Consider the following 27,434-nt stretch of genomic DNA (forward strand, 5'->3'; position numbering starts at 1 on the left):
GAATAAATGTACCGAGTTGTGAGTTTAAAGTCAGAATACTGAGATTAAAGTCAGAACTCAAATACATTTTTCACGTTGCCCTAATCCTCTTCCGTACATTTGAGCCAACTTTTGTTTGCATTCATTTTTTGTCTCTGTTCTGTCCTTATCCCACATGCATGTGCCCTTTTTTCCCAGCACATACTAAGCTATAAGTTTGATTTATCATTTTGTCAATTTAACTAAAAGCCCCCCAAGAAAAATGACACATGCACCTATAAAGATATACACACAAATCGAGCAGAAGCATGTGAGAAATAAAACTATAAGTCTATTCACATGTAAAGTTGTTCATTGAAAGTATATGCCTCTGTAAATCACGGAATATATGAAATATTTCATTTTCTTTTAAACGATGTTTTATGGTCTACAAACATAAATGAGCTTTTAACTGTGAGATGCTGCTGAATGTCATCAAATGGACCACGTGTGAACATTATTTTGTCTTGTTGAAACTTTCTCAGGGTGAAGAGATAATGCAGCTTTTCCCTGGCTGGCCCTATTGTCTGAATTAGTGAACTAAATGCTAACTTTCCCCATCTCCATGGGCCTTGAGAACACATTCTCTATAGTTGCTAAACGTTAAAACACAGTCCACCTTCAGATACGCACATAATAACCAACCATGTAATCTGTCCAAAATGTCTATCTATGAATGCAAAAAAAAAAAGCTTTGCAAGTTGAGACTAGAGCAGGACATACCAGGAAGATGAGCCACACTCGTCTTTGATCTGGTAACATTAACCTCTTACAGAGGAGGTCGGAGTGTCACCAGTCTGCAGTGCGAGACATGAGACAACCAGCAGTGGGCAGTACAGTTCACAAGTAGATAGAAAAGCAAGCGATTGATACATTTTCCCCCTGAAAACAGGTTTTGTCTTTTATTTCCCTGATATTGCGATTGACTATTGTTATTGATCATGCATTGAGAAGTACTCAGTTTGGTCAACTATAGTCAAAAGGACTCATTTCTGCTCAGTTATTTGACATTGACATGTTTCAAGACCCCCTTTGGTTAACGGTCAGGCTTTACTAACCATAAAAACTGCTAAATAACATACTATCCATGCATAAAACCATCCACAACACATCTTTTTGAAATCAAAGAGAAAAGAAACGAAAAGCTAAAGGGACCACCAAAAACCCAAGAACAACATAGCCCTGGAGAGGCATATTTTATTTCATTTGTCAATATACTTCAGGAAACAATATACAAAGCAATGATGTCGTCACCTTTACTGAATGTGGGGTGCAGTTCAGTTATAGATAGTTTGATAGTATGGTGGGAAAAAAAACAGGCCTTAGCAGCTTAGGACCCTGTTCTTCAACAGTGGGGAACAAACAGGTATGGGACGTGCTAGAAAAAACAACCCTTAAATCTTTTCTTCTTAATCAAACAGGGTGAATTAAAGTGTGGGATCTGCATGTAAATGAAGCTGTGAGACTTAAGACTTTCAACAAGGCACTAGCGTATGAACCAAACCTAATACTCCAATAAAATAACCAGTGCTTGCTTTAGTTGAACATCTTTATTACAATACATACATTTCACATTTGACCTAGTGACCTCTTGTTGCCCTGCTCTGACACAAGAGGTGATCCACATACAACCGCCTGTAACCTGCTGGTGCACCACTCCTAAACTGGGTGCAAATGAAAATGGATTGTGATTTACTGCTCATCACTACAGCTCTTATAAATAAAACCTTTTAATTCTGCGTCCTCTCATTAAAACTCCACTGTATGTTTCCACTGTATGTTCGCGACTGTACAAAGGAATGAACCAGTGGTACCAACCTTACCTTATGGATAAGTACAATGTCGGAGAGAGGGGGGGGAAAGGGGGAAAAAAAAAGAAGAAAAAAAAAAAGGGACCAAAACTTTTTGGAACTCAAAGAAAAAACTACAAGGATGGTGTGAAGTGTTGATGCCCCCAGAAGAGGGTGTGGCAGGGCAGGGCTGAGGCCAGAGGAGGGTACTGGGAATGGTCCAAAGCAGCACGCCATCACATCTCTTACATTTCTTTTAAATCACTCACTTCACCACACCACCAGGCACTGTTTTTTTTGTTTCGTTTTTTTTTCAGACTGAGACATGCAGGTCCACCAGAAGCTGCAAGTAGATCACTGAACCGTTGTGAGCAGTCAAGATGGGGATGTTTACCACGCCTGAGTACAGGTTACAGTTCACCCAGAGAGGGCACAGGAAGATAATCTAGACAGAGTAATCGGTTTACCAATATTTGAGGAAAGAAACTACATTGACACCAGTTTGTTATGCTTAATGCTAGGCTTCTGTGTATATAAATGACTTCAAACATCCTCCTCCATCCATCCTGTTTACGTGCAGGTCACACATGCTCAATGGTTCAATGATCTATGAATTAACATAAAATGAAGCTTTAATTCTGCAGAAAAGTTAACATGAAGGAAAGGCTAGCTAATGAATGTAGCCGCCTAGGCGTTGATTAGTTTGGATGTCAAAAGCTTTGATAGGCATGGCTTTCCATGGCTTCAATCTACAAAACATATTTACAACATAGATAATAACATCTACAAGAAATCTACATGTTTTCCCGGCATGGGTTTTTACAAAACCGAGTCCCACCCTTCCCCTCCGACAGCTCTTCATGTTTTCCTCTTGGTTGTCCCAGCCCGACGGTCCAAAGCCAACCGCTGCAGCTCCTGTGTGTGTGTGTGTGTGTGTGTGTGTGTGTGTGTGTGTGTGTTAGGACTGGGCTCAAGAGGAACGGAACAACTGCTCTCCCTCCAGCTTCCAACTATGTGCAATGGGTCTTCCCCGTTTTCACCAACCCCCGCTTTAACTCGCAACCAGAAGTTCTCAGACCATGAAAGAATTCTGATTCTTCAACTTTTCGAGTTCTTTGATTTGCTGTCTCAGAAACAGTATCCTGTGGGAAAGACAAAGACAACAATAATTATTTGTGTGTACTGTACTGTGTGTGTACATGCCAACAGGTGCATGCATTCAGACTCACCTCTGCTCACGCAACGTTGCTTGGATTTCACAGACTCTGACCAAGGAGCGGAGGTTTTTGAGCTCAGTGCAGTTCTCAGACATACAGATGCTCCCCATGGTGTGAGCCTCTTCACGTAGTCTTGACGCCTTGATAATTGGTTTCACACAAAATTCGGTTTAAAAAAAAGGGCCGTTGCCGCGCATAACCAGATTCAGCCAAGAAGAAATGGTGAAAATGTCAGTGGTACAAACCTGCTTCTCTGCGTGTTCAGCAGGCCACCCCTGCACATGTTTGATGAGATTCTCATTGAAGTGGGCAGCGAGGGTGGGGGTGAAGGAGCAGGAGGGTCGGGCTGCTGAGGTGGTGGGGGGAGCGGAGGCAGAGTTGGAGGCGTTGTTGCTGCTGCTGGAGGAGACATGGTTGGGACCCGGGGAGGGACTCCTCTGACTGCTGCAATCAACACAGGTTGAGGAAGCGTGTAAGCATTGGGACATTAGGTTTGGGAAGAAACCTGGTCTTACTGTAAATGCTGACCTTTCACAAACAAGTCTAATCAACTTGTGGCGGCCCGCCACACAATCAATGTTGACTGCCACGTACCTTTAATGGTTATTATGAAGTTATTACTGGTATTTATTCAGGGTTTATACTGCATAGAAAAAGTTTTGGCGCCCCCCTAACCTTCTTGTTGTCTTCGCGTCAAATGTGACCCGGTTTCAAAGTTTCTTTATCAGAAATATGAGTTTATTTCAACCAAATATAACATGGGTGGTTCCCAATGATGTTCTTCGCAAGTAAACACACACACACCCCTTTTCCTAAATGGAGACAAGACAATTTTCGGTAAATTAGTTTTTTACTTTGTTAGCTCTCCGTTGTTTGTGAATACAAATTGTATCAGCTAATTTTAACCTGGGGATATAATAATTGTCACATACCAGCCATTAATCCAAAACTACTAATGATCTCAACTCAATTTACTCAGAAAGTAGGTATCATTTCATGTAAATGAGGTCTGTTGACCATAAATAAAAACAAATGAGTGTAAAACTAGTTGTGATGAGTTGGAATGAAGTTGGATAAAAGTGGTAACACAGAATTGAGTGATAAAGTATAATTGTCTATGCTTTATAAACAAGCAAAGCAGACAAAGTCACTTTTTCCCCGGGAAGACACCAGGTGTGATTATTGGCTGCCATTAAAAAAAATTGAAATGGTTTCAAAACCGTATCCTGACTACACTTTGACTTCTACCAGTCTGTGATAACCATCAACATATGTTCCTGTTGATCTCATCTGTTAGTCAAAATAATTCATAATTTCAGCTTTTTTTAACTCAGAAATTAGGTATAATTTTATATAAATTAGGTTTTTTGACCATATATTAAAAACATAAGTGTAAAACTAGTGGTAATAGGTTGGAAAGAAGTTGGCTAAGAAGATGCAACACAGAATTGGGTGATAATTTATACTTCATGCTTTATCAACTGGCCAAACAGACCGGCAACAAGTGCATGGTCGACGGGAAGAAAACACAAGGGTTAAAGAGGTTTTAGCCAGCGCCAGAGGACTATCACGAGCGCCAAAACGTCAGATTTTCAGCTTCACATGCCTGCCTGTTGGTCTGTTACTCTACATCACGGACAATTTATTTATCAATATTTCAAAATAGAAAACATTACACTTCATAATGTTTTGTATTCATAACACTACAGCATTATTGTACAAATTAGCTACAACAGTAATAGCAGTTACCTTATGTAAGTCACTCCTACATCTTTCAACTGAGGAGCAAAACATGCTCCTTGGGAAAAAGACCCGTTGTGTCCTGTTCATACTAATCAAATGAACTGGACTTTGTTGTCAGATGCGAAAGCCCCCTTCCCTTACTGCATTATATACCATTCCATTTAAAATGTTCATTTGTTACTTGCAGCATTTTGTAAAAAAAATTTTGCAGTACAATTAATAGAAGAAGCCTGCACCTCTTTCCGCCAGTGCACCCCCCACCCCGGGTCAGCTCCCACCACAAATAGAATCTAATTTTGTGGGAAACACTGGATGGCCTTAATTAGCTTCGTGTCAACTCATTTGGCAATGCCTTGAATGTAACAGACCTTTATTAATATAAAATACGTGTGCACTACAGCTTTAACTGACAGGAGTCTGTTTTGCAACTTGAGAAACTTCTATACAAATTACTGACTTTGAAACTAACTGCAAAACTGGACTCTGCCTTTTGTGATGAAATATTTGTGTAAACAGTCGCGTGTGTCTACCAATGGTATGCACAGAGAAACTAAATCGTTTAGCTTCCTCCCCTTTGGAAATTATTACACAAAAAGAAATGAATGACTTCAATACATTAACATGAGCGACTACTGAATGAAGCAGCCACTCATTGTTCCATCAATGAACAGCAGATGGTGCCACAACATTACACAATGGAGATAATCTACAGTAAGGAATTAACTTCTTGGGTGGAAATGGGTTGTCTCACATGTTGGCAGATAAAGTACTTCTAATCTGGCTACATGTGTAGAGAATTTGACAAAAAAAAGGACATCAGTGCACATATAGGCAGGCATATGGATTTCGCAAGCCACGTCTTAAATATTTTAAACAACGATGGCACAGATTTAGCATCTACTGGTCAAAGACTAGTTCAGCACTCCGGGAACAACAGAATAGGCATTAACATTATAAACTCATCAACGGTTTACACGTTAATATATTCCATGATATTAGAATTTGCCACCTCAGGACCCATGCTTTGCAAACTGCGATCTATTCACTGCTCATGCTACTTATTATTATTATTATTATTATTATTATTATAGTTGTGTGGTTGTACCTACCCTTGGCGCTGCAGAGTGCGTGGAGAGGCCGTTGTGGCATCATGACTGTGCTGCTTATCGCTGGAGAGAGACTGTTGGGACGTGGGCTGGGGATGAGATGCCTGCTTCCCTGCTTGCGTGCCCACCTAAACACAGCAAGTTAGAAACACTACATCAAGACAAATCCTCGCCACGGAATCAGGAAACAAGCCGACGGATAGTAAGCTTGGTAGGTATATTTTGTCAAGCCATCCATCAGAGCCACTTTCGTTCCTCAACAACATGCATCACCTAAACAATATGAGCGATCAAGTATACTTCCCTGTTAGCATGAATCTGTCATTTCATTTAAAGTTTCTGGATACCGCGGTTGAGATCACACGGAAAAAGTCCCAAAATTCATCCAGCTCGCCACCTTTCCCACTTAACTGGATACTGTACATACTTGTTGAACACACTAAATCTGTGTCTTACTTTTGTATGCGAGATGACAGGCTGCGTGCTGAGGAGGGGTTTAAGGGGACCAGCGTTGGTCTGTGGTGTGCTGATCCTTGGAGAAACATAAGACCTGGGCGATGAGGCGTCCGATGTTAACGACATGGGCGACTGGTTTGATTGCTGAGCTGATAGACGTACACAAAAAGAAAGACAATCTATGGGATCAATACAATCTGCTACATTTAATACCCAGCAGGAAATCCACTATGTGAGTACACACACACCCCCAAACACACTAAAATCTCAAAAGTCCCCCTCCAGACACATTAAAGTATGTAAAATTGCTTATTATGATTAATAAAAGAGCAGCATGCATCAAGATGGCTAGAAACAACAGAAAGATTCAGCCACAGGCCTACACGTTTGAGCCTCACGCCGGTTCTGACAGGAGGCGGCGGGGCAGTCGTCTCACGGAGCCCCACGGGCCGACCGCAGTCTCAAGGAGCTCGAGCAGCTGTCTCATGGAGCCTGGGCAGCCCGCTTGCGAAGCCCCACAGGCATGTGGAGTATTCTACTTTTGTTGCCGTCGCAGGCTGCACGCCATTCAGAGGAATGCCCGTCCGATCGTTTTTTTCCCCCTTTTTGATTTACAATTAAATTTAATTTTAAGTTGGTATTCATAGTTTAGTTAGCAGCATAGAACAGTCACAATGCACTCTGCAAAGTTTCTGCACGTCTTCCTTGCGCTTCTGGTGTTTGGGACACTATTTTTAACCAGCTACGTGAGCGCCTGCAAAAAAGGGACAAACTCTTTTGTTTACACCAGGGAGAGCTCCTTGCCCGAAGATCACTACGATACCAGGAGAGAGGATGGACATGCCAAACAAAATCAGGATGAATTACCGAGGCTGTAGAGCGGGGGTTAAGTGACGGGCAAAAAAGAGAAGATACAAGCCGTATTTCCCTTGCGTCGTCAATTAACAGCCCTGGTGAGGAGTCAGATGGATTAGCGGTAGTGCAGTGTAATGTTCTTCACTAAACCATGGCTACACAGGGATTATCCCAGACTTCCAACGCCACCATCATGAATCACCAGGGACATCAAGGCCCTCCAGGACATAGAGGATCTCAAACCAAGTACTGGTACCTAAGAAGGGGCCCCCCAAAGTCTTAAATGACTACAGACCCGTGGCCCTGACAGTCCCCGTGATGAAGACCCTGGACAGAGCGATACTCTCCTACCTCAGGCCCCTGGTCAGACCAGCACTGAACCCCCTGCAGTTTGCCTACCAGGAGAACATCGAAATGGAGGACATCGTCATTTACCTGCTACAACATGCTTATTACAGGCAGCAGCAAGCGAGAAAACAAAACATAGGGAGAGGCAAAGAATGGCACCTGTGTGTATAAAAGTAAGCAGCAAGCACACAGAGAAGCCACCACGCGCAAGAGTGTCTGCTTGGCAAGCGTTGGAGGGCATCCACGCTCTTACAGGCGCTCTTACAGGCGCTCTTGAAATTGATTTTTCTTTTGCTTGCATGAATGGACCTAACTTTTAACAGATTGGGGGCGGAAACCAAGGACGCGTGTGTGTGTGTGTGGGCGGAGCAGTGATGGAGTACTCAAGTCCTATTCTCTGGACTTGTGATCGACTTGGACTCACGCACTGATGACTTGGACTCGAGGATTTATGAAATCGGACTCGAGCATTCATGAAATAGGACTCGGAAGTTGCTGACTACTGCCTAAACGGCCGGTATACCGGCTCTCGGTGCCACTTAAATGCCTGCGCTGCTCTCTGGTGCTCCAAAACAAACATTGGAGGAAATGGAAGCACTCACACTTGGCAGCTGACAAGATGCTGACAGCTAAACGAACGTTAAGTGTGGCTGTATTTCACTGAAAAAGATTCCAACACCGGGATGTACAACAGCCTGCAGCTAAAGACAGTGCAGCTGCACTAACCACTACTGTTGTTGGACTCAACGCAGACGGAACTCTATGCTGCGTTCACTTGCAATAAAAAAATAAAATAAAAAAAACTTGGGGTGCATTCAAAGTTATTGTAAAATACCCTTTTGCCATCTAGTGGTTCTTTTTGTCATTTAACAGCAATTTACTGGTGAAATAAGTTTGTTATAAGTTTACAATTTAAATAAATCATTCAAATTGATCATATGGACTTAGCAATAAGAAGCTGTTCTTTAATGTCACCGACTAGTTTTGTTTCGAAAAAGAACTTTGACTCGAACACTGGGGACACGAGACTCTACCTCATGTAATGGTGACTTGACTCAGACTTTTCGTTGGTGACTTGGACACTGGAGACTCTAGACTTGACCTCGACAGTTGGTGACTAGACTACAACACTGGTATGCAGTGTTTCCGCTATATCCATTTAGCAGCGGCGGTCCGCTGCTATTAAATTATTGCTGCCGCTGCTTCAGTATTTTATGAAATGTCATGAAGTAGTAATTACACAACACTGTCATCTGCTCTCTCTCCCCTTTGAGGGTGAGCAACTGGAACAGTGACAGGACGTCATCATTAGCAAAGTCATTGCAACCAAATAAACAGCACGATACAGCATTTTCTCCTCAGGCAGAGTGGCAAACAGTGATTAAAGGGCTATTTGACCATAAAAACTGCGGTCACGCGGGTCCCGTGAAATATGACAGCTACGGTAGCATGGAAAAAAAACATTATGGGTAATGCATTTGATAAATGCACTGTTTATCAGACCCCAGATTAGACAAGAAGCTAACGTTAGCGGACCCTGCAGTCCCTCTGCGGTTGACTCCCTGCTTCAGGAGATGTCTTCCCCCAACATGCTGTATTCACTAGGGCTGGGACGGTTACCGCAGTCACGTGACGCCTACCGCGGGTCTGAGCTCGTCACCGTCAACACCGCAACAAAAAAAAACATTGGCCTGCACGTTGTGTCTAATGACATGGATTCATTGTTTCTAACGACATGGATTGTGTCTGATGACATTGTGTCTTACATGGATTCAAGGTTTTTTTCTATCATCAAAAGCAGCTTTGAAAGAGACGGGTGTGTCTTTATGTGTGACTGAGAAAAAAGTCTCAACATTTGTGTGATGGCAGGAATCAGCCAATCTGTGCCTTTGTTTGGGTTTACAGAAAAAAAACATGCCGACTAGACTGCTAGGTTTAGTTTTTGGAGTTAGCGGTGGAAGTGGCTGAGAGGAATACATCGTGGATATTGTAAACTGTAATAGCTGCGGTCTATGAGTCATCCATCCACACGTGTTCATAAACATGTGAGTAGACTGGTATAAATATATACAGATATGTATTTATAATATGGTGTGTTAAGGTTTTTATGCATTAACATGTTCAGTTACATTAGGATAAAAGTCCGCTAGCTGCATGCTAACGCTCACAACAGTATTATTGTGCTCACATGTATAGCCACGTAATGTATATGATTATTGTCATATACATTACTCACATTGACTAACGTGGACCTATGTTTGAGTTACTGTCTCTAAGATTACAGCAGAAAGGAAGCTAGTCAGCTGAGTACTGTGTGTCTAGAAATAAGGTTGCGTTTGTTTAATTATTACCTTGAAAGGGCTGTTGGATTACATGTATGAATACAAATTATTCCACACAAAAAATATCAGTAAGTGACATATGACAATAACATAAGTTTAAATATGAAAAAGTAGTAAGGGAAATTTCACAGTTGTTTTTTTTTTACTGTTGATTTATTTAACGTTTTCCACTGTTTAAGTTCAATAATTGCAACATCTTTCCAGAAGTCAACAAGTAATCGTGTTAAATTATCGTGATTTCAATATTGACCGAAATAATTATGATCATATTTCTTTCCATATTGGAGCAGCCCTAGCTGGTGCTGGCGACGGCTGCTGGTTGCTGGAATAAGAGGCGACTGGAGGCTGCAGACGGTGTGCCGGGGATGGAGAGGCCAAATACATCCATGCCAACCAGTAAGGTGTTTGGCAGTGGACTAGATGTTAGGACCTTAGTTGAGGAAGTCTGCTGTGTTGAAATTGCCTTCTTAGTCCGACTCTTGCTGCCAAGGTACCCCTTATCACGGTTGTTTACCTTCCTCTCAGCCCTGATGCACTTTGATTGAATCCTTAACCTCAGCCTGATATGTGTGGAGGATATATTTTGTTAATTAATCACTTATACTATTCCCCCTATTCCTGGCTCTACTTTGTTGCTCTTATTCATACTTGTTCCCACTTGTTTTTTGTTCCACAAACCTCAGCCTTTATGTATGTGGAGAGGATTTGTTTTATTAAACATTCAGCATCTCTAACACTAACCCCCAAAGCGTTTGCAGCGTGCAGATGTTAGGCAGTAGAATCTGCATTTGCTGAAGGGTTTTATAACCAGTGGTGCCAGCGGTAAATCTTATTTGTATTGCTTTTTTTTTTTTTTTTTTAAATTGTCTCCTTTCCCCATTGTATTCCTTTTTTCTGTACCTGTTGTGTCACTCAATGTTTAATAAAAAAAATGTATTCATCCAAGTGTAATGAATTGTTATTCTTTAATATATGTGATACTTTGTGTATGGCTTAGTCTTAAAATTATCATGGTTGTGTGGTCAACTCCTGCCTCATCAGAAGAAGTGGGCTGGACACTAAATGCTGAATGGACTGTTGCTACTTTGCTTTCTCAAATCGCTCTCTGACCACGGGTAAGTGAATCGGAATTACAGACATGTCAGAACAAACGCGTTTGGACAGACTAATACAAAATGTAAATAAACTAAACAAGTCCCCGTGACACGAAGGACAATACAAGACAGTAGCCTAGTGCTACTTATGCTAAGACGGACGTGAAGCTTTCCCTCCAAAACTTAAAAACGTACCTATACATAGCTTTCAGTTGTCACCCTACCGCTCCAAATGTAAAACTGACATTTACAAATATGCAATAATAATCAAACAAGTACATGGGTATGCGTTCTTATTCATATTTACCATTCAATATCGCAATCGCTGCTGTCAGTCCCATAGTAGAACATGACAGCGCTGCGTGTGTTTGGAACTATACAGGCTTACATGAACCACGTGACCACCCCGCTAGCGAGATCAACGAGTGTCGCAACTCTTTATATCTCTATGGCTCTGGCATGTCCTAGCTCTGCCATTCCCTGGACCGTATCGATGCCCATGTATCTAGATATGTATCGGATCGTCCTATAAGGGAGAGATGCACACCCCTAGTTTGAATCTCATATTTCAGGGTGCACAGAAATCTCCCCCTTTAGGAGAGAATTGTGAAGACACTTTAGTGACAAACTTTGCACAAATACAAGTCAAGGTCAGACAATTTACGGGACATAAACGTAAGAAAAACACATTGTTGAGTGGAGGGGGACTTTAAAAGACCATAAGTAAATCATAAATACAAGTCAGGAAATGTATTTTCTGTTAGTAGATGCCATTACCTTCATAATAACTATTTAACACACAGGACCCCAGAAGGTTCCCTCTCATTTCACTAGCCAAAGCAGTCATTATACAACACACATAACTGACTATATCTCCACACAGTGGTGGAATAGACATGCTTCTGCATGGGCATTATTTACCTTGGCTGGAGAGTTGAGCAGCTTGAGAGAGGATAGTAGTGATATTGAAAGCTGATGGTCCAGCAGTGAGGATCTTATGGAGCATCGACTGTAATGAAGCTTGTGTGACCGCAGCTGTGAGAACTAAAGAGAGGCAAACAGACATGGATATATTAAGTTTTGCTACTAGAATTATTTCTGCACTGCAAAACAGTGAATTACACAGTCAAATTCAGTAATGTGCCCCATGTAAATATGTCCAGTAACAATGTCATTTAGCTTGAACAGACTAGGGTGAAACAGATTGAACATGCATGTTTCTACTAGGGACACAATACTTTAAGATTTGGATTAAACTAGCTGAGAGAAGGGTTACAAACATTTTCATTTTTCTGATTAACAAAGCCGTTACACACCAGGGGCGTGACGAATAAGCGAAGCAAATATACGAAATAATCGCCTGCGAATATTTTGCATCAAAACTATTCACACCGGCAGCGATGCAAATTTGCGTCAGTTTTCAAAACAAGTTTCGGATATTTGCGCCAGCTCTTCAAGGCTACCGTGTCAATGGGACAGTTGCTGAAGAGAGAGAAAGTGACGGAGATGCAGTGTCAGCAGACGAGAGAGAGAGAGAGAGAGAGATTTAACGTTTAGCGGTGAAGATGTCAAGTGAATGTACAGTAGCTAGACTCTGCAGTTTGAGCACTAATTCATGCTGCAGCTCCCCAAAACCACCAGAGGTGTACCATGCCTTATTTCCCTGGCTGCTGAGTGGAGTAACACTGATTAGCTCCGTAGACTCTAGCCCCGTCTCCCCCCCCCAAAGCAGTAAAAGCTAACACTTGCTACTATAAGCTATTTATTGCGTTTCCTTTAAGCAAAATACTCAGTGAATTAAATTATTATATTATTAAATTCCATCTGGAAAACAGTGTAGCATATGTCTAAGGTTTTTATTATGAAAGGTAAAAACGGAAAGAGTGTCTCTGTCAAACGTTGACTTTGTCAAAGTTGAAAGGGGTAATAGTTTGTGGTCTGTACAGTCTGACAGCAGCCTCTGTGTTGTTGTGTTATGATCCTCATAAGTAAACACAACGCGATTTGTAGATGTCTATTTATGTTGCGAAAGGTCCGAAAAATCTACTTTGTTTCTGAAAAAATTACGCCGCTTTATCGCTGCGTAATATTCGCGTTCCGTGTTATACCAAACGGTGCTGTCACTACTATTTTAGTGATTTAAGCAACCTGTTTCTTGCAGATTGTCACGTTACGGAGAATACAGCTGTTAGAAGGTAATGTATGACGTCAAAGCTAACTCTAACAGCTGTTGGGCAGCCTATCACGCCCCCTGTACTAATGTTACTCGGTACATAACGTTAGCTCCGTTATCTTAAGACCTCACAATGCCTTGTTTCTCACTCCCGCTTACTTATTGTTCATCAGAAGTGACAAAAGCATTTTGTTTTCACATGCAGGTAGGCCAAGGCAAGAAGAGGGAGATTAGCTAACGTTAGCCAACATATTTTTATATATATAAAAAACATTCGAATAGTATTGATTTTTTTTTACTATTCAAATTATATTCGCCTTTCGGAATTCCTTGTGAACAGAACGGGAGAACAAATGAACTGTACCAGAGACCACCTTTTCAAGTGGACTTGGGCACGGATCATGTTCACGCTAATCGAATGAACTGGAATTGGGGTCAAGTGTACTCGGATCCGGGCCCAGGTCCCTGATGTAAAAGCCTGTCATTGCCATATTACATTATATTGGTATATGTTGAATTCAGTGCAGAGCCGTCTGCTCTACTGAACTCGAGCAAACAGTCATTGGACGTCATCACTTGCTCATCGCTGCATGGCAACCAAATAAACTAAATATAGTGCGTGTCTCAGAGTAACTAACCGCGACGAAAGCCTCGACATGAAAACCTCACTCACGCGGGTCCCGTGACATACGACAGCTACAGTGTATTGGAAAATTGCGTTCTGGACACTGAATTGAATTTGATTGAATATACTGTTTTAGACCCCAGATGAGACAAGAAGCGAACGCTGCGGTCCCTCCGACTCCCTGCTGCAGGAGACAACACGCTGTATTAACGTTACCGTTAAAAACTGTTTCCACGTTAGTGGAGGTGCATACCACTCAAAACCAAAATGAAAAAACGTAGTAATGTTCCCTCAGCATTTTGTTTTGTTGCTAAACTGTGTGTAAAATCGGCGGTGACGTTAAATCACCCGTTTCAGGTAATGGTACCCTAGGGTAATGTCTATTTTTTGGAGGCAACGGTAGCTAACATTAGCAAATAAGCCCACTGACGGCAATGTTATTGTTCATATTTTGGCACAATGTTTAATAATGACAGTAGTAGTGGTCATAGGGAGTGAAATGTTGACTCTAACAAAGACAAAGTGGTGTTGAAACGGTTTTTTTGCACAATTAAAGGCTGCAGATCAAATCAGTGTGCTCCAGTCCGTTTTTGTTTCCTTGGAGGAAAGATCATCACGTCATGTCAAAGCCAATGACACTGAAAAGTCACACCAGAAGCTAAGGGCGGTACAAAAAAGCGTTGCCCTGTAACTAGTGCTCATCAAACCTCATTCAATGTAGACACCAGTTGAATGTACCATGTATCTATCTGCATTTTTCTTACCTTCATTGATTTTTGTCATATCCATGCTAGCATTGTTAAGCTGCAGAGCAGTCTGAAGTGCTGGGAGAAGCTGGCGAAGCAGTGTGGGGTCCTGGAGTAGTGGGGGGGCGGGGGACTGCAGGACTGGGGACACAGGCACCGTGGAGGCAGATGATCCAGGGGGCCCTGATGAGGGGTTCAAGCTCCCTGAGCCAGAGGATGATGATTGGGAGGCAAGGGTTGCTGCAGGCTTGTCTACCTGGGTTGACTCTGCAGAAAGGAGGATATCATTTTCATCAACAAAGGCAATCTCACCAATCAATTTTCTCCAGGTGATAATGCAGTTCCTTTTTTGATAACATTGGATATTAATTCCTACTAGCCTAAGAAAGTGAGTAACAGTCTTATGCAAACATCGCCTCCATTATAGACTGTAATATTGCATAGTATACCGATACCAAAAGAATACTGCAATACCTTGCCTTTAAAAACGGTACAATACCCCATTTTATTAGTATCGGTACGTTTAGGACGACAGTGTTGCCATGAGTTGAGTCGACGTGGGGCTCTGTGTGTGTGTGTGTGTGTGTGTGGCGCCTTGCTATAGGATCCCACGGGTGCGAGTGGATTTGACTTCCCTGTGGTCAAATACTAAACTGTGGTTCGCACAATTAAGCCAGCACTAACCAGAAGGATGAGTCAACAAAGAAGGTCATGAACTGCTCGCTGACTGGCAGCCCCAATCTGAGCTGGTGTCTGTATTGTCAGAAGTCCGTTTAAAAAACAAGGAAAATAACATGGCTCTCATTACCGACCAAATGTATAAAATTGGATTCATCATCTTTTCTCAAACTTTCCAAGCACCTCCTCAAAGTTGGCAAACACATAATCCAAAGAGCACTCACCAACGTGGAATGGACAAAGAGGACAATAGTGGCATTCTTTTCTCAAAAAAAAAAAAGATTTGACACAAAACGGCGCTTTCTACAGTTAACGTGGCGTCTTACTGATTTAACACGTCCCAAGTGAAGCCATACATTGTTAAAACGGCATTTTCCTGACGTTACCACTCGCAGAGAACATAATGACAAGTGACGTGACTGCCCAAACATTAAAATATTGTTGAACCAATATAGATTTGTATCAGTTGATCTGAACCACACTATTATACAGGAATTTGTGAAGAAAAATTTTGTGAAGAAAAATTCCGTGCCTTTTCCAAAACTTTCTGCATTTGTTTATTTTTCCAAAACTTCTCCAGGCCTGGAAATTGATAATATATTTTCAAATTCCACGCCTTTTTCAGGTTTTTCATGACCGTACGAACCCTGTGTTTAGGGTTAAGAATATTTCCTTTCGTGACATTTTGAGAGTTTATTTTGTTTACTAAAAAAAAGCGAAGAAAGCTCAGCGAGGTCACCGCTTGCGCGCAATGTGTCCTGGTACACGTAGGCACAGCTGCCACGACTCCACGAGCAGGAGAACTCAGCTGCTTAGTCAATATAGCACGCATTGGGGAATTTATTTCTTCAAAAAGAATACATTCACCATCAGAAGTGACTGGACATCAGGCAGAATTGTACAAAATGTGATGTGTGATTAATAATTAAGTGATTAATGGACAACCCGCTCCGTTCTAATCCACAACCACAAAGACGGTGACAGAGATTGAACACTCATTGATATTTTTGGCAAGGCAATTAAATATATAAATATATACAAAATGAATTTATATTAGTCGAAGCACACTGGTGAGGATAATGTGTTGTATTAGTGTATTTAACACTTACTAGAACCAGTAAAGCCAGGGGCTGCCGATGCTTGCATAGCCTCCCTTCTGTAGTCCCTGTCTTTGGGGAAACTGTTGACAACCGCAGTCTTTGTGGCCTCTTTTTGCCTCTGTTCTCTGTGAAAGAGACAGTTACAAATAAGCCATGTATCCAACTGAAACTGATTAAAAACCACGTCTGTACAATCAAGTGGTTTGGGTAAAGGGATTATAGCTACCTCTCCAGCCATTCTTTGGGCTTCTCCCACTGGGACACCTCTGTCCTGCAGTTGTAGTAGTATTTTTTTCCAGACGAGCTGATGTGCTCTGACCAGTCGTCACCAGGTTCGTGAGGCTGAAAAGAAATTATTTAGAAACATGAGGCCAGCCAGCTAGAAAACAATTGGGTTTGAGATATCCACAGAAGCTGTTTTAAGTGGGAGGGAAGGTTTATTTTATGGTAACCAAAGTGAAACAGTCTGCTATTTAAAAAAGGTCCATTGTATCGTGACTAGCATTTTGATTTGTGCTCATTTCCTGCATTCTGTCACCATTTTACTACTGAAGCAAAGGCAAACTAGAACCTCACATAAACACAGAGTAACCGATAATTACGAGCTAACGTTAGCTAACTGCAAAGTAAGCTTCTCCAGTGCTGCGTTGAAACGCTGTCGGACATTTTACAACATTTTCAAAATGAACGCTTAAAATAGCCCAGTAAACATGGCTGGGGAATAGTCAGGTTATTACAACATGAACACGAAGAGGAAACACACTTGTTACCAGATGGCTGTTTGATTAAAATAATTTTACTTTAAGTCAGATATAGTCGCCTGATCAGCATTTCTTCTCTTCATTGTGGCAAATTAGCTACTTTGCATAATTTAAGAAAAAAATAACATACCAAGACCATACATCAAAAGTTATCAATGATTGCTCTTTTTAACCAAAATACACAATATTGATTCATGACGACAATAATCGACATTGGAAGTTTACAAAGAGTGAGTGAAGGCAGCAGTGCCCCTGGCCTTGAAACAGTCAAACAATAGCCTCACTCTGGCCTTTCAACGTAAATTAAAACAAGCATTACTGTATAATAAATATAAATATTAGAGTGCAAATCCAACTTGCTTGACTTAACTTACATTTGTTTGTTGTTTGGACCATTACCAATGTATATTTGATTAATAAATTAACAATATTTGGAAAAGTGTATTTTCCCCCTCTTTTTTTTCGGGCAAGTACAAATATACAAGGGGCCAGTAAAACCCTGATCTACTGGCCCGGGGGGCCAATGGGGAAACTATTTTCTTTTGGACACTGAACTGTAGCTTATTTGTGGTGTTGGAGGCGAGGCTCAGCACCAGAGAAACTCGGCTGTATCTTAGCCCCCAGTAACGTTAATCGGTGCGGGCTGACCTAATGTAGCTCCCGTCCCCTTGCAGCAGCGGGGAAGCCAGGGAGGCTGGGTGTCTGTCCGAAAGTAACACAGCCCATCAGGTGTCCGATCCATGGAAAGAGACAACAAACTGGTTTGTAATTAACATCAAGGATTTAAAATTCACTTGTCACTCGTGCCAATTTACAGAGCTCAGCAGGCGGACTTGCAGCTCCACCAAATAAACAGTAGGGCGCAGATTCTAGATATTATAGTTCTGAGAGTAAGTTAAAATCACTTTAATATATGCTTAGGAAAAACCACTCGCCGATTATTCCTTCAAATCGTCAATATACAATCTGATCGGCATAAGCCTACAGTGAGCAGTGTCGGACTGTGTGAGGGAAAAGAGATAGCAAAGAAGATGTAAAGTGCATCAACAGTGACACAATAACGTGTAAAAAGTACTTTTAAAAAGGATCTTTTTCGGGGCGACCTCTAGCTCACCCACTAGTGTGCGCCCCATGTAGGCTGAGTCCTTGCATGTGTTAATCGTGTCAAGAAAATTGTGACGTTAAAGGAATTTGTCTTAGCGCGTTAATTTGCACACTCCTAGTACAAATGTAAACACACTGTGTTACACACAGTGGCCAAGCACACAAGCTGCCACCTGATTTTGGTGCACCATTCATTTGGGGGTTCAGTATCTTCAGACTGCAGGAAACTTTATATCAAAGCTGTGAAACTAGAGAACAGCAATTACTACCAGGAAACGCTTCAGACTGTTGCACTGGAAAGATGATGTTTAGTCCATCATCTGCCCCTGTGCTGACATGGAGGAAACACTTACTGTGTCTGTGGTCTTGCTGGGGTTAGAATGTGAGTTGGAGCTATGAAGGGAACTGTGGTTGTGAGAATTTTCTTGTGGAGAAAAACTGGTCCCTGCAACAAAACACAGGAAGATGGAAAAAATACCATTAGTAACAGCCAATAACAAAAGCGTGCTAAGTTCATAGACATAAATTGCACCAGTTCACACCGGTGCATTGCCGCGGAGAGCGCTATGGCCGAGGCGAACGGCAAGTGAATTGAGAACGGGACCCCTGTTAACTACTAACCGTTCTCACTCATTGTTGTTACTTTATAAACAAGTGGAACCTAAATGAGGCACTGAAATCTGCGTTGTCATTCTGTCCGGTAGATACCGGTAGTTTGGGTTTTAGTACCCAACACTACCTGGGAAACCCTGCAACATTTATATTGCAAATGGCAAGATATTATTCCAATCCAACAGGTTTGGGACACTACTGAGACATCAAGGATGATAGGGACATCCTTAAGTTACTAATTAGTTACACTGGCTTGAGGAACATGAGTAATGCAGGTATTAGGCATAGACAAGGAAAAAGATCTCCCTTTCACAGCCTTCTGTGGCACAATGTCACCATTTTAACATCACCATAGCTGCTGCAGAACCATGAAGAATACATGATTACATTAGCTGTCCTCATCAGTAAAAACACAGATGTATCTGCAGGTACAAATTTCAAAATCGGGAACTGAGACTGCATGATTAATCTAATCGCGATTTCACTGTGTGATTACATAACCGCAAAAATTGTGCGATTTGAGTAAACAAAATGGTGCTCGTCAGTGGATGCAGAACGAGCGGTCGTTTGCAATTTTGTGCACTGTAGCAGGAAAAGTTAACCCGTTTTACTGCATGTTTGTGACATCGGACGTGACGCACCAAAAGAAAAAAAACACATGCATACTTGTCTACTTGCAATGGGAAAGGAGTCTATCATTATTAGATTTTCCCCATTCAAAAACGTTTTGGTGGGAAAAGGGTATAAGAAACAAGCCTGACTTGTGATTCTCATTCATCCGCCTACTAAAGATTGACACACCGTTATGTAGCCGGTTACACTGCCACCTGTTGGGGATCCAATACACTACAAACAGGCCAACACTTTACACAGCTATATTAGCTGCTATAACTAAACAAAACAACACAAAAATGACCGGCATCAGCCCTTTAGTGGCAGATATTGCTCATTGATTATCATGGACAATCGGTATCGGAGGCTAAAAACGTAATCGGGGCATCTCTACTAAACGGTACACTAAAATGTGTTTCTGAAAACATTTAAGGCGAGAAATGGGCAATGCAGTAAAGAGAATCTTGAGTCATATTGGTATTTTGTACACTCTGTGGTCTCATGGTTTTGCAACAGCATACTGTATGGCCACGTGACTCAGCAGGTCCTCTTGTTTAATTTACAGAGTTCAAGTGAAACTACCAAGCAATCAGCCACAAGTTAGCCTACCATAAGTGGTGAAAGAAGTATTTAGATCCTACTAGTACTAATACCACACTGCAAAAATACAAGTCCAGCATTAAAGTATATATGCATAGAATACTGGAAAGTATTCTATCAATCGGCTAATCATTTGAGCTGTACTTGTAGGAACGTATATTGTTGGGTAGTTTAATGTATAATAAAACATTGTATTTTATAAACTACATGTGTTTCGTGAGCAAAAATCTTAATTAGTAAATTAACTAGTATTTAAAGCTGTCCGATCCATGTAGTGGAGTAAAAGAAAGTGGCATGAAAAGACCCAAGTTAAAGTAGAAGTACCTCAAATGTGTACTTAAGTACAGGACTTGAGTAAATCTACTTAGTTACATTCTACCTCTGCCTACCATTACCATCACTTTTAATTAACCCAAACGTACCTGCCCCGTTACAACAGCACACATGCACAACTGATTTATGGACAAGCAGAGCTGTAGACACCTACATGGATGTTACCATCCAGTTTATCAGTGCATCATGGGAGATGCAGTCTTGGTGTTTATTCTGACCACACTGCAGAGAGCCTTAGAAGAAATGGTTACTGAAACAGGGGAATTGGACATGTCCCAAATGGTTGGGATCACAACAGACAATGCAAGCAACAACCGTTAAGCCTTCGGAGACCTCAATAAGTTGAACCTTGCTGTAAATAAAGCCTTAGACATTGACAGAGTGGCAGCATGTCTGTCCAGGCTGCGTAGAACGGTCTCAGCCTTCTCTAGCTCAAACAAACTGACAAGACTGCTGTAAAAGAAACAAAAAGGCACTGCAGGTAGCAGAGGACGAGCTCATTCATGATAAGCCCACCAGATGGAATTCAGCTTTCAACATGGTGGACAGGTTCTGTGAACAGCAGCAAGCAATCTGTGCAGTCCTGGCAGAGAATCGCAAAAATTATCACCTCATGCCCAAAGACAGTGTCTTGGAAACAGTGAGGGATGTTCTAGTTCGTGTGACATATGCTTTTGAGTGGAAAGAAAGCTCCAACTCTCTCCTCGGTCCTGCCTCTACAATGGAAAATATAACTCCAGTCTAGCAGACAAAGACTCTGACTAACAGTACAATCTCAGAGAGTGGAACTCGAAAAGACCCCCACTGAAATACTCATGAATGAATATTGACGTTAAATAGATACGTGCAGTGGAAGACCCACTTTCGGGTGGAAAAATCACGAGAAGAGCCTGCCCATCCGTACATATTTTGCAAAAAGATACCCGTGCATTACAGAATACATTTTTAGCACCTCTGGTATCATTATTAGTCCAAGGCAGAACGGATAGGCATACAGCTGAAAGAGGAGCATGTGGACATGCTTGTATTCCTGGCCAAAAACCTCAACAGGCAAAGGGCCTGTCTCAAACATAGACCGATATCATATGATAATGGGAAGAGTGCAACGTGCATGCTTACTTGAAACTAAAAAGTGTTCGCCACATACTGGCTAATTAACTAGCCTGAGGTAAACGCCAGCAATCAGTAAACAGAAATGTGGTGGTGGCTGGCGTTACGGTCTGTGCATGTGCGTTCGTGTCGGCCCAGCCCCTCCCGAAGCTCCTACGTGCAGACTGCAGAGGAAGCCTCACCAAAATGAAGACTGAAAAACAGAACTATTTTGGTACAAACATTTACCCGCTATGTGGCGGATAGCTCTCTGAGATTTACTCGGCAAACGGAAAATGTACCCACATTTGACGCCTGGTAAGTGTTCATTTCAGACCCTGATCGCACAGTGATTTGTTTTTGTAATAATGAAAGCTCTTACTTTGGTATTTTTTTTTTTTTTTTACTGCATATGTCAGTATCTGAAGCCTTAGACACCAGTCAATCTCAAATATCTCAACATAAAATGCAACACTGTCTCGTAAAATCTGTACACCGATTCCCTCAACTTTATTTGTGTTCCTTAGGGTCATATATGCTTGAACTACAAAGTAAACCACCGACTGGCAACATCTCTACTGGGCAAGGAAAACTCCGTAATATAGTGTACTGTACATCCTCAGTTGTTTTGAAGTCTCTTGTAGACAGAGACGTTGCACACAGAGCAGTTCAACATTAGTCCTACAAATCTTTTATCAATGTAGCACAAAAACCGGCTATACAAAACATCAACTTCACACAATACGCTTATGTTAAACTAAGATTAAGCCCCATATAAAAAAAAATACAGCAAAAGTATACATCAGACCGGCAATATGTCATTCAAAAGGAGGCTCTCATTACCACGCCCCTTTCTGGGTGAAAACAATCCCACGTTATGCATTGACAACAACAGTGTAAACAAAAGGAAGTTAAACATATCTCCAAGCTGTTACTTTAAACACGTTTTAAATTAATAGTGCTATGCTGTAGAATTGCTTTGTAGTTGGTTGCACCAACCATACATCCCAAAACCCTGATCTCAGACTTTTTCCCCTTGCCATGTCCTAAAAAAGATCCTGATAGATGGGCTTTGGCTCCAAGCTATAGACCAGACTGGCATTGCCTGTGGGGAAAAGAATCACAATTTCCTTCTTGGGGAAAAGAATCACATCAGGAGAGAAACGCTGTTGTGTAGCAGGTTCATTGAGGATTTTAAACTGAGATTTAAGGCTCATAAGATACGTTAACATACACAGTCAGTGTGGTAAATTGCTAAATGATGCTGGTGACACTTACTGATGGATAGCTAACGGGATAGCCCAAGTGGGAGGCTGCTGCATCAGGGTTCGACATAAGTAAAGGCCCGGTGGCCTGGGGCAGTCAAACAGTATGTCAGGCAAGTTAATCGGCCCGTTTGTGCCAATGAAAGTCACGAGTCGGTTCTTTGTAATGTGATGCTAACGTTAGGTGCAGCACTATTTAACGATTAATTCACTAACATCAACAAACGACCTCTGGCACCCGCAAGAGTCCACAGATGCTTTGGACGTTCGGCACGTATATACACACACACATACATACATATATTAGGGCTGTCAAACGATTACATTATTTTATTTTTTTAAATCGCGATTAAACGGCTGAAGTTCTATAGTTAATCGCATGTTTTATCACAATTAAAATTGTATTATTTTTAGAGATGCACTGATAGACCGGCCGGTGACCGGAATTGGCCGGTTTTCACGTGCTCGGCCATGACCGGCGACCGGCAGGTCAGTCTGACATATGCCGATTTCATGCCGGTCAATGCTACAATTAACTGACAACATAAGTTATACGAGTTACAGTTCTCAAGGACGCACGCACACACGGACGTGACAGCACAGTCTCTTTTTCCTTTCAACTTTTCCGCCGTGTGTCGCACGTACCCGCTCGCGGTGTGAAAGCGCGTGTCCGCGCTATTCTCGTACATGTAGGGAACCTCGTGAATTAACCGGCAACATGTCAGCTGTTTGGAAATTCTTCAGCGTGTGTGCAGAAGATAACAAGTTTGCAATATGCATGGAGCGTGGAGGGACGACACCAAAAACCAAAATCACATTTTTTTTAGTTGGATATCGGATGTGAGAAGAAGGAAATGGTTCTAACGTTGCACTTTAGATGTGTGTGAATTTCCCACACCAGGAGTAATTTATATAGTTCTATTTTATAGTGATCCATTATCTGTTCAAAGAAATTTCTGTTCTGTGCAAAATGTTCTATTAAAGAAAAGATAGAAAATAAATATTTGTGTGTGCTGTAAAGTGGTTAGAAAATATGAAATCGGAATCGGCTAAAATCGGTATCGGCTGGCCTAACTCAAAGAAAATCGGAATCGGCCTAGAAAGTTGTAATCGGTGCATCTCTAATTATTTTGCATTTCAGAACTGTTTTTAAGTACATAATAACAATGGAAAGCAATTCTTACCAGTGTATCTTGATTGGGAATCAAATGAATGCAAAGAAAGTGACTTTATGAACTTGACTATTATTTACTTACTGTAAACAAATGTGTGAATCTGTCATTATTGCACAATTCCTCCAAGTACCTAACTAAAACACCACAGCAATTGACTGAGATGTAACACTAACACGTTGCTTACACAGTACAAACAAAATGGTCCAAAAACCAGATGCCACAGCAGGACATTTAACCTTTACATTTTTAACAAGGATTGAGAACAATTGACTGAGATGTAACACTAACAACCACCGTTAAGGCAAACGAGTGCAAAGTCCAGCCAGAGTCGATATAGTGTTTAGTAACTCCTAAATAATTTTGATTACTCACTGACGTCGAGTGATCACCGGTTAATGAGACAGCGTTTGCACTTTGCAGCAGTTCCAGTTTAGCTGCTTTCTCCGTGTCATACAGGCTGTGTATGTGTGAAACTACTGTCCCCCTCGATGGCAGTGTATAAGTACTATATATGTACTATACTAATCAATAATTGACATTGGAAGATTACAAAGAAACTATCCTGTGTACTATACAGTGAAACTGTGGCCCCACTCTGGCCTATGTAAATTAAAACTAGCATTATGAATTACTGTATAAAACTATGAATATTAGAGTGCAAATCCAACTTCATTGACCAAAATTAATATTTGTAGCAGAATAGGCTTTTTGTGTGTTGTTTGGATGAATCATTACAATGTATATTCAATATACGAATGTTATGTTTAGGGTTGGGCATCGAGAACCGATTCCTACTTGGAATTGTTTCAAAAATTGCGATTCCATCGGAATCGTTTCTTTATTGGAATCGTTTAGAGGATTTGGTTTAAAATCCGATCATTGCTTCCCAATTTAACATGCGCAAGTTTTGGTTTCCGAAGCGGCCAGACGCTTGTTGTGTTGAAGCATTGGAGCACAGTAAGCAGCACTCTAGTGGGGCTTTATTTTACGTTGAAAAACCCCTGTAAAACTGCAAACCTCCATTGAATCAAAATAAAACGGTCCTCTTATTTGTGAAAATAGGCATGTGACCCGCTTCAACTCCACCCCTCAAAGAACCGGAATCGAAAGGAGGAATTGGAATCTGAATCGTTAAAATCCAAACGATGCCCAACCCTAGTTATGTTGGACACTGGCTACATATACAGTAGAGCTGGGCGATCTTTTGACCAAAAACCTCGATATCGAGGCAATATTGTAGGGTTGACTATTGGTGCTTTCACAAAATATTTACATAAATTGAATAAATACACATTATTTATAATCATCAATAATGTGGATATAATGACTAAGTGGGTAAGCTAGAACAGCCTGGTAAGTTCAGAAAATTACATCACTTTACTGTAATGCAGGCTGTAAAACCAGGAAAAGACACCACTTAAGATGATATCTGGCCTCATATATCAATATCAATATAATATTGATATATTGCCCAGCCCTAACATACAATAACAGTTACAGCAGCATCACACTGCAGTCTCCAACTAAATCTCAGTGTATAGATCAAACAGCTGGCTATTAATAACAGGTTGCTTAATTACAGACAAAACTTAGCCTAACAATAGTGATCCAATCAAATATGTATGTCCTGATAAGCATTATGCAGCCACTGTGTTGGGTTACTGCTCCACTACTGAGGAAGACTGAGGGGACACGACAGCAATCAACCTTAATTTATTAAGGTATCGTGAACGCTCAGGTAAGGTCACAAAATAAATATTAGACATGTGTATGAAACAAATGTTTGTTCTGACAAGATATTTCCTTCAACGACTAGATGAATAAATTACAAAGCTTTAGAGTTGAAGTGTCTTTCGTAACAGCATTATCTGTAAACATTTAAGTAAAAGTTTTAATCCAAACCTATTTTGGTCTCAAAAACCACTGTCTCACCTCCATCCCTGTCTCTGGCCCGGTGTGTATGGACAGCCTTTGCTCTGCTGTGCCCTGTGTTGTCGATGTGTTTGTTTTCAGGGCTGTCAGACCTCCTGAGCATTTTGCAGGGAGGAGTGACATCTGAGGAGTCTCGCATCTTTTCATGTCGGTGGTCCCCTCCTGGATGGCTCTTGGACGAGTATTTGAGAGCCTGTAGACAAAAATCAAACACCTCACTACAATCTAGCATCTTGTACATACAATTTTTTCATCCTTTTATCACCATCACAAGGTCTCTCAAACCAGTGTTACACTCTTTTTAAACACCATGTTTTGCTTTGCAAAGTACTACAATGTCAAAGTACTTATGCATCAAAATTTAAATATTTAAGGAATTCATTTGCAGAACTAATCTCTATTCATGCAGCTAATTGTTTATAACTTGAAAGCAGCAGATTTATCTCTGTCAGTTATTTGTAGTGCTACATTACTAAATAGCCATATTAGCCATGTTAGTATAGCTGTAGCAGTTTCTTACTTGGTAACAATGTAACTTACTTGTGTAACAGTTACTGACATTTTATAATTTCTGATAATGATTAAGTAAACAGAACGTTTTATCAGACAACCTAGTATTCGCATTCGTCATTGCTTATCAACTATATTTTGAATTTAATAGTGCATACGTTGTTTTGCAGTTTATATTTTGAGCACTTTGATGTTTCGAGAGTTTAGTTAGCTATACCCGTAAAATGACAGATTGAGATAAGGCCCTTAAAGGATTGGCTAGCAAGCAAGCTAACATTAACAGGCTAGCATTAACGTTAGCTTTGAGCTGCAACAAAACTCGCCTGTACCTTTTCCAAAACAGCTGAATTCGACGAATACATTCAGGCTATATTGTATTTGCCTGACAATATCTACGTTACGTAAGTATTTGCAGCCTTCGGACGGCAATTTTAAACAAAAGCATTCACTTTTGACGTTATTTTCCGCACCGAATGGGGCCTGTTGTGCTTTCCAGAAGCCTGAACTAGAGTGTTCATTTTAATCTTATTTGCTGCTAGCAAGCTAGCAGGGTACAGTTAGCCAACAAGTACCTGATAGGGCTGAGAATCTCTTCGGTCGCACCTGAAAATATAAAGAAAAACAGTTGTGAGTATAAACCTTCATATGTCAATGTTGAGAAATAGTTGAAAGTGCCGCAACAACTGAACGTGCAAGTTTCCAGACACTTATTTTGGTTACAGTAAAAATGGCGGATTGTCAAAGCGTAGCTACGAGGAAAAGGAACGTCTGAATAAGTAACGTTAACGTTAAAAAGATGTTTACCCATCGCCGAGTCTCGGTTGTTTCCTTGCATACATTACCATCAATGCCGTGTTAGTGTGTTTGGAGTGGGATGTGAAAGATTGATAACGGTACTTTATTTTTTCTAGTTGATTCGGCGACCTAAAACCGTCAATTATTTCAACCTAGCTTGTGGGTATTTCAATGCTATCGGCAGCGAACTGGTCGAAAGAGCGCCCTCACTCAGTCCATCTCCCACTCAGACACACAGCAGTGTCTCTATATGCCCAGAAAATGTAGCAGTGGAACTGCGCGTAGGGTTGCCAGATATTACACACTCATGAATATGGGAAACCCATTATAAGTTACTGGCTCCTAAGAAAAGTTT

General features: G+C 41.2%; 1 protein-coding gene across 1 annotated transcript; it reads right to left on the minus strand.

The window, feature by feature from the left end:
- Positions 1 to 1,164: 1,164 nt before the first annotated feature.
- On the minus strand, positions 1,165 to 27,345 carry waca (WW domain containing adaptor with coiled-coil a). Its single transcript, XM_078280302.1, has 13 exons — positions 27,089 to 27,345; positions 26,857 to 26,887; positions 25,775 to 25,967; positions 18,510 to 18,601; positions 16,518 to 16,633; positions 16,301 to 16,416; positions 14,532 to 14,780; positions 11,891 to 12,013; positions 6,331 to 6,479; positions 5,878 to 6,002; positions 3,271 to 3,469; positions 3,038 to 3,165; positions 1,165 to 2,950 (listed from the first exon to the last, which is right to left on the minus strand). Exons 1-13 carry the CDS (start codon positions 27,127 to 27,129, stop codon positions 2,881 to 2,883), a joined length of 1,632 nt encoding a protein of 543 aa, XP_078136428.1. The 5' UTR covers positions 27,130 to 27,345; the 3' UTR covers positions 1,165 to 2,880.
- Positions 27,346 to 27,434: the final 89 nt, after the last annotated feature.

This window comes from Sander vitreus, chromosome 22 (genome assembly GCF_031162955.1).
Source record: "Sander vitreus isolate 19-12246 chromosome 22, sanVit1, whole genome shotgun sequence".
NCBI lineage: Eukaryota > Metazoa > Chordata > Actinopteri > Perciformes > Percidae > Sander > Sander vitreus.

Bases quoted from the DNA above. Each gene is read 5' to 3' on its own strand.
- waca (XM_078280302.1), bottom strand. From the start codon at position 27,129: ATGGTAATGTATGCAAGGAAACAACCGAGACTCGGCGATGG. The intron at 26,888-27,088 runs GTAAACATCTTT...TTATATTTTCAG, and splicing joins CAACCGAGACTCGGCGATGG to GTGCGACCGAAGAGATTCTC. The intron at 6,003-6,330 runs GTAAGACACAGA...TGCTGTGTTTAG, and splicing joins CTGTCATCTCGCATACAAAA to GTGGGCACGCAAGCAGGGAA.